We start from the raw sequence: 16,672 nt of genomic DNA, 5'->3' as shown, positions 1-16,672 counted from the left end.
TTGCAAGCAACGCGTGTAAGCAACGACTGCAATATTTGCAGGCTTAACAGTCAGTCACAAGGCACGACTGAAACCCGCACAATCTAGAACAAGTAGGGCATTCAGGCGTTTTATAAGATTATCTTGCAAGACATTGGTGGAAATCCAATCTAACAGGTTTAGAACTGCATCTTTATAGTATGCTATCAGTGAAGCGGTGCACAACTTTACTATACCGATTGGATGTATTGGGAGAGACTGTGGGAGTGAACTGGCGTGTATATTGTGATCAGATACAACAAGCGATGTGATCAAACATGGGCAAGAGGATAGCCACGGCCCAGACACTGTTAAGGATTCTTCTTATCTTAGGATGTACAGGTAAGATCGCAAAAGATGTTCATTTCTTCAAAGTGATTACAGATATGTTCATGGGGGGCGGGGGATTCAGGTTGAAATTATGTAATTGATAGGGCGGTATAACTTCGTCTATCGAGCCATTCATCCTTGTATTTTTAAAAGTCCTATTGGAGTTATGAGTATAGAGGATACATCGGAAGTGAATCTATCTCAATGATCGAATCATTAATTTTTCCATCAAGCGGCTGAAATTCTTGATTTCTACGGTAATTTTTGTGTTGTATCTGAGAGGTTACTTGACTTGTTGACTATTAAGGCAAGACAAAATGGCGGAGGATCCATACACACGTTTTTTCAAGTATGGACAAATTTGTTTTCATACATCAATTTAATTTTCTTCAAAATGATTACTAAAGCTAAACAACTTTATACCGAGATCTATATACATGTAAATAATATTTCATTTTAATGTTAAGATATTTAATTTCTCATTGTTGATGGAATCGCCCGTTCGCCCCCCCCCCCCCCACTTTAGTCACTCTAACTCCACCCCCATGAGATTGTATCTTCATTTCGAAAATTGTGTTTCGTAACTGGTATTTTTTTGTAATTAATCGCTGAGTATAATAATGTGGGGTTTTATAAACGCTTATTATCGTGACTGTTTAGGCCTATCTAGCGTCAATCGCTTCTTTGCGTTTTTTCATTAAAAAATATCGTAAATTTACCTATTTTTCATTTAGGTTGCCGTCCAATCCTCAATAGAATGTAGAATGAATAGCTACAGCATTTTAGGCGAAAAGTTTTTTTTTCAAATTCTATTCAAAACAGTTGCATGCAAAAAAATACTCGAGTGGTGTATCACTGTGCCAAAGACAATTTTTGAAACATCTCTTCTTGAAGTTTTAAATTTGCACTACATGAAAACGGCTGAAATTAGATTCAGTCAAGCAACTGCAAACAACACCTCTGCAGTTGGGTAGAAAATGCTGAGAATTAAAGACACTGGACACCTTTGGTAATTGTCAAAGACCAGTCTTCTCACTTAGTGTATCTAATATTTAAACTCAATTGGTCGTCGAAGCTGTGAGATAATAATGGAAGAAGAAAAACCCTTGTCAAACGAAGTTGTGTGCTTTCAGATGCTTAATTTTGAGACCTCAAAATCAAATTCTGAGTTCTCAAAACCAAATTCAAATAGTGAGAATTCTTTTAGTGAGAAATAACTTCTTTCTCGAAAACGACGTTACTTCAGGGGAGCCGTTTCTCACAATGTTATATCAACATCACTCCATTAATCGCTAACAAGTAAGGTTTTATGCTAACCATTATTTTGAGCAATTACCAAAACTACAGTGTCTTTTACCATTGTGCAAGTGATGGTATCAGTCTAGAAAGATGAAAGATAACATGTTGAGCCGATCCAGATATTGTAGTTTTGCTCTTGTATGCTGAGTGGTTCCATTATGGTACTTCAGAGTCCCTTTTCTATTTACTAGTTCCCCATAAAACATCCGGGCCCACTTACGGTGCTGACTTCCGCGGAACTTGTATCTTATCTACGATGGTACACACTAAACACTTTATTAAGGTGACGTAAGTGAATAATAATAAGGTCTGCAGTGCCACAATTGGACCCTGGGCAATGTTAGTGCCGATGCATAAAATAACTAACCTGTGAAAATATGAGCTCAACCGGTCGTCGAATGTCCGAGATATTAATGAAAGAAAAAAACACCCCAGTCGCACCATGGTCACACGAAGTTGTGTGCTTTTAGATGCTTGATTTCGATACCTCAAATTCCAAATCTGAGGTCTCGAAATCAAATTTGTGGAAAATTATTTCTTTCTCGAAATTTACATCACTCTCAAAATGTTGTACTATCAATCTCTCCCCGTTACTCGTAATCAAGAAAGATTTTATGATAATAATTATTTTGAGTAATTACCAATAGTGTCCACTGCCTTTTAAGCCAGCTCTGAGCTGGCTGTAATCGGTCCTTGTTTTGGTTTCAAAAGATCGCACTGCAATATGTTGTAGTTGTAGATGATTTGATGTAGTACAGCCATTAGAGGCATAATGGTGATGATAGGCCTACTTCGTATCGTAAATTTCTCTGCAGCGCCAACTCAACAGCTTGGCTAAAGACTGCATTGTCACCTTACGTTTGTACTCAGTTTTTTTCCCCAAAGCCATCACTAATTGTTGTTACGGCTCGTTTGGCGTGTAGATTGCGGCCGGTCGTAATCGAAGCTAAAGTAATGGGCGTTTGTTCGTATTGCATTACTCTTCGCCGACTTATCTATAAACACCGGTTTATTGCAACGGGCTTAATGACTGACTAAGCTAAGACCATCTAAGGCAGAAAGCCGACCGTAGACTGGTCTTATACTGCTCGTTTTAATGCAATCCGGCCCTGGTTAAATCTGATGAGATGCTGGTTAATGCATCTTTTGTCGCAAGAGTGCCACAGGGTACCGCGTCTGTACACACACGGAACCCGTAAGGGGGTCCATGATGTTTCGCTCCTTCCTTCGAAAAACAATATTTTGTTTCCATGAAAAGGTTGGTTATTTTGAGGGAATGAAATAAAATTTCGAGGGTTCCAAATCGAAATATTTGTTGTTTAGACTATAAACATTAATGTTCTATTTCTGGACTCTTGAACTTGCTAAATTTCTCAAACTGCAGAAGATCGGCCGGAAATGCACCACTGTCACATCAGAACTTGTCGACTCAAATGTTTCAAAATATTTATTTTCTTTATCAAGGGACACAAGTAAGTGGGAATGAACACGCTAAAAATCTCACAAGGGATCTACTGAGCAAGTATGGATCGAAGGATGTCATACCAGTGTTGAACTCGTCGCAACCGCTTCACGTCACATTGCGTTTACTTATCGGGCAAATTGTAGAATTTGTGAGTCATTTCTGATTTCTATCCATCTATTATGCTGTGTTGGGAGAGAATATTGATACCCTCATTAAAACTAAAGAGTTGAATCCAACTCTTGGAATAGCTCGGTGAGTGACCACACTTTGAAAGTGTTGGATCCAGCGTTTTAAATTAATTTGATCAAACGCAAAACGGGTTAACTCAACAATTTAAGTGTCGATCATCATTCCTCAAAAGAATTCCTTAGAATTGTTGGATCAGCTTGTTAAACGTTACACTGGCACTTAATATTGTGGACTGAATACTGTAACATATCAAATGCTTGATTAAACACTTTCAAAGTGTTGTCACTCACTGAACTCTTTCAAGTTTTGGATTCAACTCTTTAGTTTTAAGAGTGTACATAGGCCTATACTGACAGTGACACGGACAGCTTATATTAGTAATTCATTGGTTTAGGTTTATTATTCGACATAAAAGTTATACTTTGCTATCTTGTACTATAGTTAAGATGACCAGTAAAGATATCTAGTATAGCGCAAATACCCATAGCGCAAGCACTAGTAAAGTTGAATGAGGTGCATTCTGGTCTAGCTATAGCGATGATCTCTATAATAAATCTTTACCAGCATGCACCTCATTCCACGCCTAACGTGCGCGTATACCGAGTATTTGCGATGGTGAAACATGAAAAGTCAACTTGTTAACGTCTTGAGATATCAATATTCGATGTTTTACAGGATGAAACGCGGCAGCAGTTGACATTGGACATCTGGCGAAGGTTGGTAAGTAAAGCCGACCTTCTTCTCACGGAATAACGTGTATGTTAATTTTTCAAAGTCAATAAATCTATCCATACTTGTTAATAAAACTCGAACTCGACTGTAGTTTTGTATAGATCTACATCGAGTAATCGATGCATGCTTCCAACAATCTCAAATTTGTTTTTAAAATACATCAGAAGCCTTTGGTGTGTAGTTTAGTCTCCAATAAGTAGCTCTACAGTAGCTCTATCAGTGTAGCTCAAAGTTGGTTGGGTGATGGGGGATAACTTGATCATTGACGTGTTGTAATCAACTTCAAATATTACTAATGGTATTCCCCCATGGTATTACCAGTCTCCATTAGCTCCATGCATAGCTCAAACTTGGTTGGGTGGGGGACAGCTTGAGTATTGATGTAATGTAATAACTTCAAATCTTACTAATGGTATTTTAATACCCATAACGGTATGACCAGCCTATTACACCATGATTATCCTGTCACTGATAGCGTTATACAACATTGTGTGCATTTGGGTGCATAACCACGAGGTGAAATCATATCACTCGGCTTCCTCTCGTGAAATGGAAAAGTAAATGCAGATTTCACCAAATGCTTTTATTCTGCGACATTGCACGAACCTATTGCATTCAATATGTTTTATATAACTCACACTTTAACTGACACACACGCTGAAACTTCATTTGAAAAACTTTGCTTTCTAAACAAGCAGAAGACTCAATGCAGAAACAACAATTATTGTCCCCGTGACACAACCTTGTCATCGGGCGGGAATGATTGGAACTAAATTTCACCACGCATAAACCGGCGCATAGTTCGCCATTTTGTGAGTCAATGTACTTTCAACCTCGTTCCCGGGCTGATCAATCGGCCGCGTATTAATGCGTCAAGCCCATCAGTCCAAACCAAAAATGACACAGTTGCCAACCAATAGTGAGCGCGCAATGTGCAATTTATTGTCCACACAGGACTCGTACGAAAATTGTAACTAGAGCATTGCTTAAGTTGTAAACATGACAAAATAACAAGTTTTTTTTTTTTTCAACCAACCAATCAATTACAAGGATCTGTGTGTAAACAAAATAAATTCGTGCACACACTGCAAAAACTGGGTTTTTTAAGGAACACGTTGCCTTGGATCGGTCGAGTTGGTCTTTAAAAGCGTTTGTAACCGTTTGTTATAAAAAGCATATGGTTTGAAAGATGATGTAAAAGTAGAATACAATGATCTACACAAATATGCCTCGAAATTGCGTGGTCTTCTTTTTACCTCGTCCAATAACACGGTCGGCCATTTGTGGGAGTCAAAATTTTGACTCCCATAAATGGCCGATCGTGCCAAGCTGATTTGCAAGCCTATGAAATATGACCACGCGACACCCTGCCTTCAGCAGTTACATTGGCTCCCGGTCAAAGAGAGAGTACCTTTCAAAGTTTTTGTTACTGTGTTTAATTAATGTCTTCAAGGAATAGCACCAGGCTCCTTATCATCTTGCCTTGCTCTCTACCAACCGCCACGCTCAAGCTTGCGATCAGCTTCTGACAACACACGCCTAGCCGAACACCCAACCATCAGAACACTCTCATCTGCGCACAACCGGACTTTCTCCTTTATTGCTCCGCGAATATGGAACAACCTCTCAGTACGCATCAGAAATTGTAACTCTTTGCCTTTATTCAAAAAATCTCTCAAAACTCACTTGTATCAGATGTAATTTGTTGTATTAATAGTTCCATTGGTCTTGCTCTTTCCAGCGCTTTGATCTTGATGTAAAGGCGCTTTATAAATATTTAGTTGTATGTATGTATGGATGTATGTATGTATGGCGTAAAAAGAAAACCGTGCAATTTTGAGTGATACTTGTGTGGATCATTATATTCTACTTTTAAAACATCTTTCTAACCGTATACATTTCATAACAAACGGTTTCAAACGCTTTATAGACCAACTCGTCCAATCCAAGGCAACGTGTTCTTTTAAACTGACACCGCGGGTGTTAAAGGCAGTGGACACTATTGGCAATTACTCAAAATAATTCTTGGCCAAAAACTGTTCTTGGTGACGAGTAATGGGGAGAGGTTGATGGTGTAAAACATTGTGAGAAACGGCTCCCTCTGATGTGGCATAATTTTCGAGAAAGAAGTAATTTTCCACGAATTTGATTTCTAGACCTCAGATTTAGAACTTGAGGTCTCGAAATCAACCATCTAAACGCACACAACTTCGTGTGACAAGGGTGTTTTTTCTTTCATTATTATCTCGCAAGTTCGATGACCGATTGAGCTCAAATTTTCACAGGTTTGTGATTTTATGCATATATGTTGAGATACACCAACTGTGAAGGCTTGTCTACGACAATTACCAATAGTGTCCACTGGCTTTAACATATTATTAAATTGATACCGAAGAGAGAAAACAATCATTCTACATCATAACACATTTGTTATTGTTTTTGCAGAAATTTGTTTTATTCTGAAACCCTGTGGTGTAAATTTTGATTCTTTTCTTGGTATGTGCGGAAACACCCATGGTGTCAATTATTTAACAGTGTCTGCAGTGCAGCCACAATCAATTATGGGTATACATGTTACTTGTTGTTACAAAGACAACAAATGAACGATGGCATAGAGAACTCTTTCCAGATCTTGTATTTGACAAACTCTCAAGCACCTTTAAGATCTTTAACCGCCTGGTTTAACATTCTTTGTGTTTTTGTCGTCAGCATTTTGTATTGTCATTGTGTAATTGTCTTGCCCTTGTTTCTTCTTCGATGTTTATTTGTTGTTTGTTTGTTTGTTTGTTTGTGTGTGTATGTTTGTTTGTCTGTCTGTCTGTCTGTCTGTCTGTCTGTCTGTCTGTCTGTCTGTCTGTCTGTCTGTCTGTCTGTCTGTCTGTCTGTTTGTTTGTTTGTTTGTTTTTTGTTTGTTTGTTTGTTTGTTTGTTTGTTTGTTTGTTTGTTTGTTTGTTTGTTTGTTTGTTTGTTTGTTTGTTTGTTTGTTTGTTTGTTTGTTTGTTTGTTTGTTGTTTGTTTGTTTGTTGTTTGTTTGTTTGTTTGTTTGTTTGTTTGTTTGTTTGTTTGTTTGTTTGTTGTTTGTTTGTTTGTTTGTTTGTTTGTTTGTTTGTTTGTTTGTTTGTTTGTTTGTTTGTTTGTTTGTTTGTTTGTTTGTTTGTTTGTTTGTTGTTTGTTTGTTTGTTTGTTTGTTTGTTTGTTTGTTTGTTTGTTTGTTTGTTTGTTTGTTTGTTTGTTTGTTTGTTTGTTTGTTTGTTTGTTTGTTTGTTTGTTTGTTTGTTTGTTTGTTTGTTTGTTTGTTTGTTTGTTTGTTTGTTTGTTTGTTTGTTTGTTTGTTTGTTTGTTTGTTTGTTTGTTGTTTGTTTGTTTGTTTGTTTGTTTGTTGTTTGTTTGTTTGTTTGTTTGTTTGTTTGTTTGTTTGTTTGTTTGTTTGTTTGTTTGTTTGTTTGTTTGTTTGTTTGTTTGTTTGTTTGTTTGTTTGTTTGTTTGTTTGTTGTTTGTTTGTTTGTTTGTTTGTTTGTTTGTTTGTTTGTTTGTTTGTTTGTTTGTTTGTTTGTTTGTTTGTTGTTTGTTTGTTTGTTTGTTTGTTTGTTTGTTTGTTTGTTTGTTTGTTTGTTGTTTGTTTGTTTGTTTGTTTGTTTGTTTGTTTGTTTGTTTGTTTGTTTGTTTGTTTGTTTGTTGTTTGTTTGTTTGTTTGTTTGTTTGTTTGTTTGTTGTTTGTTTGTTTGTTTGTTGTTGTTTGTTTGTTTGTTTGTTTGTTTGTTTGTTTGTTTGTTTGTTTGTTTGTTTGTTTGTTTGTTTGTTTGTTTGTTTGTTTGTTTGTTTGTTTGTTTGTTTGTTTGTTTGTTTGTTTGTTTGTTTGTTTGTTTGTTTGTTTGTTTGTTTGTTTGTTTGTTGTTTGTTTGTTGTTTGTTTGTTTGTTTGTTTGTTTGTTTGTTTGTTTGTTTGTTTGTTTGTTTGTTTGTTTGTGTGTGTATGTTGTTTGTCTGTCTGTCTGTCTGTCTGTCTGTCTGTCTGTCTGTCTGTCTGTCTGTCTGTCTGTCTGTCTGTCTGTCTGTTTGTTTGTTTGTTTGTTTGTTTGTGTGTTTTCTTTTCTGTATAAAGGCTGTTGTCTACAAGCCTCGGCTTACTCTAACAGCCTCATGCTCTCGCTCCTGTCTTGTACATAGTTAATTCCTAGTTATTAATATATATATTTTTGCTTTTAGATTATATTGTTTTTCTGTATAATTTAATACACTTTAGATTTGTTAAATTTCTATGTACTGTTTAATTCTCACAATTGGTTTTTTTTTTCAACAAGAGTATGGAATAAACGTTTATTGAAACCTTTTATTAATTGACACAGTGATTGTTAATTGATATTTGAGACAGATGTTTCATCAGTGGTTTTCAACCTGTTGACCATAAGATAGACACGAACAAAATGTGTACCCATAATTATGATTGTGGCTGTGAACATTATCATTTACTATTTTTGATTCCGTGTTGCCTACGAGAGAAGAGCACTTAGTAAACGGTAAATCTAATTTACTTGCCAGTTGGTGTGGTTTACCGAGACTAATGTATTATTGGTGACAATGAAATCCATCTGTACAAGGTTTCCATAGAAACAACAAATAAACTCCAGACTGGAAGGGAAACATGATGAATATTATGTATAATATTATTATTACTTCACATTTGTTTTTAATTGGCTGTTACTGGTCATCTATAGGTATGTAAACAGTTGTAAATATTCTACACAATAATGACCACAATCATACATAACATTTATAAAAGAATTAAATATTTCAATCCAATTCAAATCGAAAATAACTTCATTTCCATTTTGGTGAAAAAATTAACAGTAGAAAATATTTTTTGTAATGATTGAAATCATAAAAAATCAATAAAATTTAAATGAAATGGATTGGGAAATGTAATAATGAGTTGAATGAATTTAAACTACAATGACTTGTCGAATGCAATGTTGTCTTTCAAGGCATGGAAAGACGAGTATCTGGTCTGGAATCCTGACGACTACAATGGACTGCAGGAGATGTTTATAATGCCTTCAGATATATGGAAACCACGTCTCGTTCTAACTGAAAAGTAAGTATTGCCGGTAGGCGTGCATGCCATAACTATTGCTATAATTTATACCAGAGATTTGGAACGAAATAACAATTTAGGGGAACGAAGTAATTTTTACTTATATATACGGGCTCCGTCCTACACATTGGTTAAGATAATGCTAAGTGGCCCAGAGAAAAAAAATACGGAGCTCTTGAGGTGCCATCCGACATGTTTAGATCCTGACGTACTCCGGATGACAACATCCTAAACGCATAAAAAATCTACATTATACCGAGATAATTATGTCGGGATGTTGTCACCCTTGAGATACAAATTCATGTGTTTTTTATGCAAATAAAATGGATACCATATTTTGTCTTGACATCTTTTTCAGTGTAAGGTTTGACTTTTCCAGCGTGCTTACCATTGAGGCAAATGTCCAACCCAGTGGTCATGTCAACTGGTATACACCCTCGATGCTCAAAGTGACGTGTAAAGTCAACGTTTTAAAGTTCCCCTTCGACACTCAACAGTGCAACTTGACATTTCTCTCCTGGATCTACGACGTCTCCCGCCTCGATCTGTTTTATTTTGACGATTTCGACTCCAAACAAAATGTCTTCAGCAGCAATGGAGTGTGGCAGCTCCTTCGAGTCGACGCCCATCGTTATGAGAAGAAATACAACTGCTGCACGTACCCCTTCGCGAAGGTTGTTTATACGCTGACATTAGAACGGGCTTCTAACTTCTACATCTTGAGTATTCTGGTACCTTCTGTTTTACTCACGATGATCACTGTCATGGTCTTCTGTATGCCACCCGAGTCTGGAGAGAAGATCTCACTGGGAATGTCCAACCTACTGGCTTTCATCCTCTTTCAACAACTCATCTCGGGCAACATGGCACCACAGGGAGATGAAACACCCATACTCAGTAAGTATAGGTTTCCTCTGTGAGTAAAAAACACCAACAATAAACAACATTCACAGCGTTGCTCGAAGCACAATGACATAATTATATACATTTTCGTACATAGTTTGGGCATGGGATACCTCAATACTGACCGACACAGGCGCGCCGCTATACTACTGCTGCCACGATCGCCATTTGGGGGAGTCAATTCGTAAACGGATATTTGCCTGAAAAGCGCGCAACAATGTACAACTCAAATACTCATCCTCTTTCAACAACTCATCTCGGGCAACATGACACCACATGGAGATGAAACACCCATACTCAGTCAGTAGGTTCCATGTGTGTAAAACACCAACAACACAAAAGCAACAACAAAACACAAAAAGCAAACAAGAAGAATGATTAATGGAAAAGTGAACTAGGCTCAATATTATTTTATCCGATATTCACCATTGCTGGCGTTTTGTGCTTACGTCCACAGTCTTTGCCATTCCATTCAACCCCACCCCACCCCATCGGATTTGGTGTCAGTTTGAACCATTTCTGTGTAATATTGAAGCAGATACCGTGTCACACTGACCCCAAATAGGACCAAGTTTATGTTATTTTATGTGTCATTTGAAGCATATACCGGGTCTCATTGACCCCCAAATGGGCCAGCCCCAAGGATCCGAATCCGGGTCAATATTCTGACCCCTAACGTTCCAACAGACAACTTACAGTGAACCATCTCTCTTTGTATTTCAGATGTCTATATTTTCTGCATGGTGGTGTTGGGTTGCGTTTCTATCTTTGCCTCGGTTTACGTGCTCAGATTGTTTCACAGATCAACCGACAAACCCGTGCCGCCATTGGTCATCAAGGTCATGACGTACATCAGTCGTCAGAAAAGTGACGTCACATGGAAGTCAATCGCAAGGACGACTGACAGCGCCTTGTTTCATTTGTTCCTGGTGGCATCTGTTATTTTTATTTTGGTTACCTTCGCCATGCTTCGGGCATGATGTTAATGTAAGATCATGTGCACGTTTTAAGGGTCTAATCATCGTGATCAAAGCAGCCCTCCACGCGGGCGCCCTCCCCGTATCACTGGACACTATTGGTAATTGTCAACGACCAGTCTTCTCACTTGGCGTGTCTCAACATATGCATAAAATAACAAACCTGTGAAAATTTGAGCTCAATTGGTCGTCAAAGTTGCGAGATATTAATGAAAGAAAGAAAAACACCCTTGTCACACGAAGTTGTGTGCTTTCAGATGCTTGATTTCGAGACCTCCTCAAAATCTAATCCTGAGGTCTCGAAATCAAATTCGTGGAAAATTACTTCTTTCTCGAAAACTACGTTACTTGAGAGGGAGCCGTTTCTCACAGTGTTTTATACTATCAACAGCTCCCTATTACTCGTTTACCAAGTAGCCTAAGGTTTTATGCTAATAATTAATTTGAGTAACTACCAATAGTGTCCGCCTTTAAAGGTGCATTAGGTTTGCCGTTTATGTTTTATGGTGTTTGCCGTTTAAGTAATTTATTGATTTTAGAATCGTAGCAATAATTTGTGGATGGTTTTTGTACGGTCAAAGGTCATCGTCTAGCCATTGCAAGTGTAAAATATTATTGATGTGACATTATTGGGCAATGTTTCACTAGACTGGTGGTCTCATTGCGAGGCATGATGTTATGTTAATATGGTTGCATGCACTTTTTCTTTGTCCTTGTGTTTTATAACTTGGATTTTTAGTGAAAGTGTGCATAGTCCATTTTTAGTGAAAGAGTCACATTCTGTGTAGTGCTGTCGTGTTTTGGGAAAACTTCATTCAAATACAAGGTTCATGATTCCTTTAATTCGTAACCTTTTTGTTCAGTTAATCAACAATGTAATATATTACAACCCTTGTTGCACAAATTTGTGGACTTTCAGATTCCTGAGAAGGTCTGAAGTCTTATTTTAAATCAAATGTTTCAGAGAGAAATTTGTGTCTTTCTCAAAAAGTACAAATCTTCTATTTGTGTGTTTAATACCCTTGTTTTTACTGTGGGCAAAATTCAGTGAGCAAGCATTGGCAACAATGAGAAACCCGTATTTAGGGTTTTGCGCTATGTTATGTGGGTGCGTTCGATAAGCTTCCCTGTGTCGACCCCGCGGTGCTCACTCGGGGGAGCCCACCCAAGAGCCCCTAACAAAAGCTAAACTCACCCTCTCGTGGTGACGTTGGGGCTGACCCGGGTGAGCCCTTGGAATAAGGTCAAAGCTATTTCAACGTACCGGGGGCAGACCGGGGTCGACCCAGGGAAGCTAATCGAACGCACCCAATGTGTAGGCCTACTCATTAAAAAAATAATTTTGATTCGACACTTTAAGACTGTACGGTGAGTGGCAATTCTTCGTAAAGTTTAAATCTTCTAATGAAAAAGGAGTAACAAACATTATAGTATTTTTGATGTAACTTGGCAGTGTCGTTTTAACTTGTTTATATTATTAATCTATTTTTTATTGTCACTGGCCGGAGGTTTTGTAGAGTGAATTAAACACTATAACTTTAAGAGTGTATATTACAGTAGTTGTATATAATCATGAGGTGTGTCTTTGGGCCATTCAGATTTGCCAATGGTAAAAAATATCGATCTTTTCATTCTGAAAATCTAAATTAATTTTGTATTTAATTTATTATAGGGTTACAAGTACACTAACAAATAGCAGCGGCCTCTTCTTGGAGCGTCTGCGAAACTATGTAAACATTGTGTTCCAATGCGACATAGTGAAAATAGAGCAGATGGCACTTTTACAAATATGTTTTGTGCTTACTCCACAATCATTTACACTCGCTACCTAAAAGGACCTCTGCATTAAAGGCATTGCACACTGTTGGTAATAACTTTTAAAAAAAATTCTGGTAACGAGCAATGGAGAGCTGGTGATAATATTATACATTGTGAGAAACGGCTCCCTCTGAGGTAACATATAGTTTTTGAGGAAGAGGTAATTTCTTACTCAAATATTAAAAGGCTTCAGGCCTGAAGTCTTTAAATAAAATGTTTAGGCTTCGGAAAGCACACTCGTGCGAAAAGGATGTTTTTCATTCATTATTCTTTTGCAATGTCGGTGATCAATATTGAGTCCAAATTGTATGCTTGGTGGGATACACGAAGTAAGAATGTCTTTGATATTACCAAAGGTGTCCAGTGCCTTCAAGGTTTAAGGTTTGAGGCTTAATTGTTTCCACAGTAACAAATCTAATACAGGAAATAATATGTACATGTTCCAAATAATACAGTTTAGCCAGGTAGAAATAAATACACTTTTATGATACTGCAGAGGACCTTACTAAAAAGCAAGGCTTATATAAAAGCGTGAGCCCCATACAACAGGTACGCTCGTTGAACCCATACAAAACACCCACACTTTTCGGGTGCGCGGTGTTTTTTTTAAATCTTAACACGTCCCGTGACGTAATCTGATTGATGCATTTTTTTTGTGTCCACCGCCCCGTAGTGTTGTGAACATACAATAGTCACATTCCTATGGGATATTCATGGGCCTTTCATGCTGGCGAAACCAATGCATGATGGTGAATCCCTCTGGAATGCAAGGTTCAAATCCGGTGGCTAGAATTCAATGACCTAAATATATTTCCTGTTCTCGGGCGGACTGTGTTGTCTTGTAAACGGCTGTATTTGTCCAGTGTAGGATGTAGCCCTCCTCATGTAAGCGCTATTTGTTTCTGTTTCTTGCAGTTCTGGTCCATGTTGTTCCTTGTACGTTATACTCTGATGTCATCTCCCCATCTTCTTTTCTGTCTACCTCTCCCCTTTTCCCCATCTTTGGGTTGCCAATTCATTGTTCCTCTATTGCCATTTCTTCGGGCAGTGTGTCCAACCCATCTCCATCTAGCATGTTTTATTGCCATTATGATTTCTCTCATACTCCAGTTTTCTAGAACTTTAGGGTTACTACAATTTGTATTAATTCTGCTTGGGCAGATTGAAGGAGTGACAACGGAGACGTGAACGTGAGCGGCAAGATTTCCCATCCGATAACTCCGCCATAGCGTGATGCAGCAGGCACCGAGGGGTGAGGCGGTCGTCGGGCCCGGTCCGTTTGCAGAACTCCGGGGTTTGACCGACAGGGAGCTCACATACCGCGTAGTTGGTGTCATCTGTGCACCGTCGATCGTGCCATTTACCACTTGTATACCAAAATACTGCACAATTGACCGAGTTGTCATAAGTACCACTTGGTTGGTCATCTCCCCAGTTCTCATACGAGTCGTTTTTTCCCCTGAGCGGACAGTGTTTCCACTTTCCCTCCTCCTCGATGTCATTACAGCCGATCCAAAGCTGGATCGGGTTCGAGAGATTCACCTTCAATGTATCCGGGACGAGTCCTAACATGTATTCTTGTTCGGATGGAGAGTTTGGGACAGCAAGGTTTGCTCTTAACTCGGCACAAGTGCGATTTGCTTCATACCAGTCCATCCGGTCCTTGATGATGAAGTAACATGACTCGCCGTATCGGTGCCATTTAGGAGGGCATACTTCAGTCAAAATGCAACCACAACCAAAACCCACAGCAGCAACAACAAGCAAACCATTCAAATGAATCATTTCGTTTGCTCTGATTTAAATATTAAAGAAAGCAGAAGAACAGACACCTTTTTTCTCCCCCCAAACAAGAAGGATCAAGTATCCTCAGTTCCAGTACCCGTCTAGTAAACTGCTGAAAATAACTGCTGCTTTTGTGTTTAGGGGGATTGTTGTAGGTGTATAGTGATCCGTTACTTAGCAACCAACTGACGCATGAGATTAAAAACGATATTAAAATTATCGACTGGAAGAATTAAACAGACCCAGAGGAACGTTTCCAATTAATTCTACAGGTTTTTGAAATGTCACGAACCTTGTATTCTGTGAGATTTACAATAATCAATAGAAACGTATTAACTACTATTTTAATTGTGATTTGAAACGACGTCTTCTTTTGTAACATTGAAGGTTCAATCAATGTTTAAGGTAGGTTGTTTTATATAACACCCGAGCAGATCCTTGCCATTTGATTGGAGGATTGTCCGTCACGTGATAGCAAATAAAAGTACCGTTGCACGCTGAGTCACTCACCGTGCTTTTTCGTTCCATCCGAAAAGTACCATTGCACGCTGCCAGCGTGCAATAGTACTTTTCGGATGGAACGAAAAGGCTGAGTAAACACATATCACTGCGTACGTGCGCGTGTCTTTGGTAACGCAGCAGTGTTACTGCAAGGTAGTATAATTACTTAACATTCGGCTTCTACAATTAAAAATTGTAGGCCTACGTTTTGTTTGTTTTGAAAGTTGTATCTTTTAATCAAAATTACAAAGATCTACTCGTTGAATAGAACATTCCGCCTTTCAACTCATGAACATATTCGCACCATTGCACTCATAAACATTCATTATGTGTATAATAATCGACCTTTTGTCGTGTTCGTATGTGTGATGTGATTCTATACTGACAGCTGCACTTGACAAAGACCAGTGTGCCCACGTGTTGTATCCCACCATTATTATGCATGTACAATTATTACAAACCTGTAACAAATCTGGACACCGAAGTTGCAAGAGAAAAAAGAACACAAAAACAGCCGTGTTGCACAAATTTGGTGTGCTTTCAGATGCCTATAATAAAAGGCTTCAGCTGAAGTTTTTTTATTATTTGAGTGAGTAATTGCCTCTTTCTCAAACACCAGAGGGAGCCGTTTCTCACAGCTCTCCGTTGCTTGTTACCAAGTAAGTTTATATGCTAACAACTATTTTGAGTACTTACCAATAGTGTCCATGCCATGAAGTCGAAAATAAACCTGAGCATTCAATTTCTACTGGGTGTCACGCCGCTCGGTTGGTGAGTGATAGACTGGTCCCCCCGAAGACAGGCACCGGTATTTACCACCCAATGGTTTAATTGGATAGACATGACGTAATCTTTCTATTAACGTGTTATGATTGGTCCGATGTGATGATAGTTTGATAGCCCGATCTAGCCCCGTCCTTGTGATGGAGAGTCGTATGGTGTGAGCTACTTTGGGCAATTACTCCACAAGTTAATGGTCATAAAACTGACTCGGCACCTACGAGCTGTTGGTATCATAAAACATTTATAGGAACGCACCCTTTTAAGATGTAAAGATAAAATGATAGTTTGCACTCAGGCACACGAAAGCACACAAATCAGTGCGTCGATTGCGGTTTTCCCCCATTATATTGTAGAAATCTCCATGACCTGTAGGCCTATACAGTTTTGTTATTTCATGCATTTTGGGGGAACATGTGAGGATGCTGGGGTTTTTTTTTTGGTTTTTTTTTACAATTACCCAAATTATACCCTGCCTTCCACTTTTACCATGATGGAGGAACCAAAATGACCCACCTCCATAACTGCAAGTCAAGATTAAACTCAACAGGGCCCAATTTCATAAAGCCTGTAAGCACAAAAATTTGCTTAGCAAGAAAGTTCTTCCTTGGAAAAACAGGATTACCAACCCAATTTCCACTTGATTTTCAGGATTTAGCAAACAACAGCTGAATACCAGTATCTAGCAATATGCAACAAATGAAAATTTGGTTGGTAATCCAGTTTTTACCACGGAAGAAATTTCATGCTAAGCAAATTTTTGTGCTTACACAGGCTTTATGAA

At 38.2% G+C, this 16,672-nt stretch overlaps 2 protein-coding genes across 2 annotated transcripts; one reads left to right on the top strand and one right to left on the bottom strand.

The window, feature by feature from the left end:
* The first annotated feature begins 296 nt into the window (after positions 1–296).
* Positions 297–11,081, top strand: LOC117294525 (neuronal acetylcholine receptor subunit alpha-10-like). The gene is made up of 6 exons (XM_033776980.1): positions 297–360; positions 3,112–3,260; positions 3,977–4,021; positions 9,015–9,124; positions 9,483–10,021; positions 10,751–11,081. Exons 1-6 carry the CDS (start codon positions 297–299, stop codon positions 11,005–11,007), a joined length of 1,164 nt encoding a protein of 387 aa, XP_033632871.1. The 3' UTR covers positions 11,008–11,081.
* Positions 11,082–12,994: 1,913 nt separating this feature from the next.
* On the bottom strand, positions 12,995–14,826 carry LOC117297735 (perlucin-like protein). The gene has a single exon (XM_033780887.1). It carries the CDS (start codon positions 14,605–14,607, stop codon positions 13,966–13,968), a length of 642 nt encoding a protein of 213 aa, XP_033636778.1. The 5' UTR covers positions 14,608–14,826; the 3' UTR covers positions 12,995–13,965.
* Positions 14,827–16,672: the final 1,846 nt, after the last annotated feature.

The sequence above is a fragment of the Asterias rubens genome, chromosome 1, assembly GCF_902459465.1.
Source record: "Asterias rubens chromosome 1, eAstRub1.3, whole genome shotgun sequence".
NCBI classification, from domain to species: Eukaryota; Metazoa; Echinodermata; class Asteroidea; order Forcipulatida; family Asteriidae; genus Asterias; species Asterias rubens.
Note: the sequence above shows the minus strand (reverse complement) of the source record. Positions and strands in the feature narration are given on the sequence as shown.

What these genes read in the sequence shown, in the direction of transcription:
- LOC117294525 (XM_033776980.1), top strand. Translation starts at nt 297, where the DNA reads ATGGGCAAGAGGATAGCCACGGCCCAGACACTGTTAAGGATTCTTCTT. An exon ending in CGTCTCGTTCTAACTGAAAA is followed by an intron (nt 9,125 to 9,482) that starts GTAAGTATTGCC and finishes CATCTTTTTCAG; the next exon opens with TGTAAGGTTTGACTTTTCCA. An exon ending in AGATGAAACACCCATACTCA is followed by an intron (nt 10,022 to 10,750) that starts GTAAGTATAGGT and finishes TTTGTATTTCAG; the next exon opens with ATGTCTATATTTTCTGCATG.
- LOC117297735 (XM_033780887.1), bottom strand. Translation starts at nt 14,607, where the DNA reads ATGATTCATTTGAATGGTTTGCTTGTTGTTGCTGCTGTGGGTTTTGGT.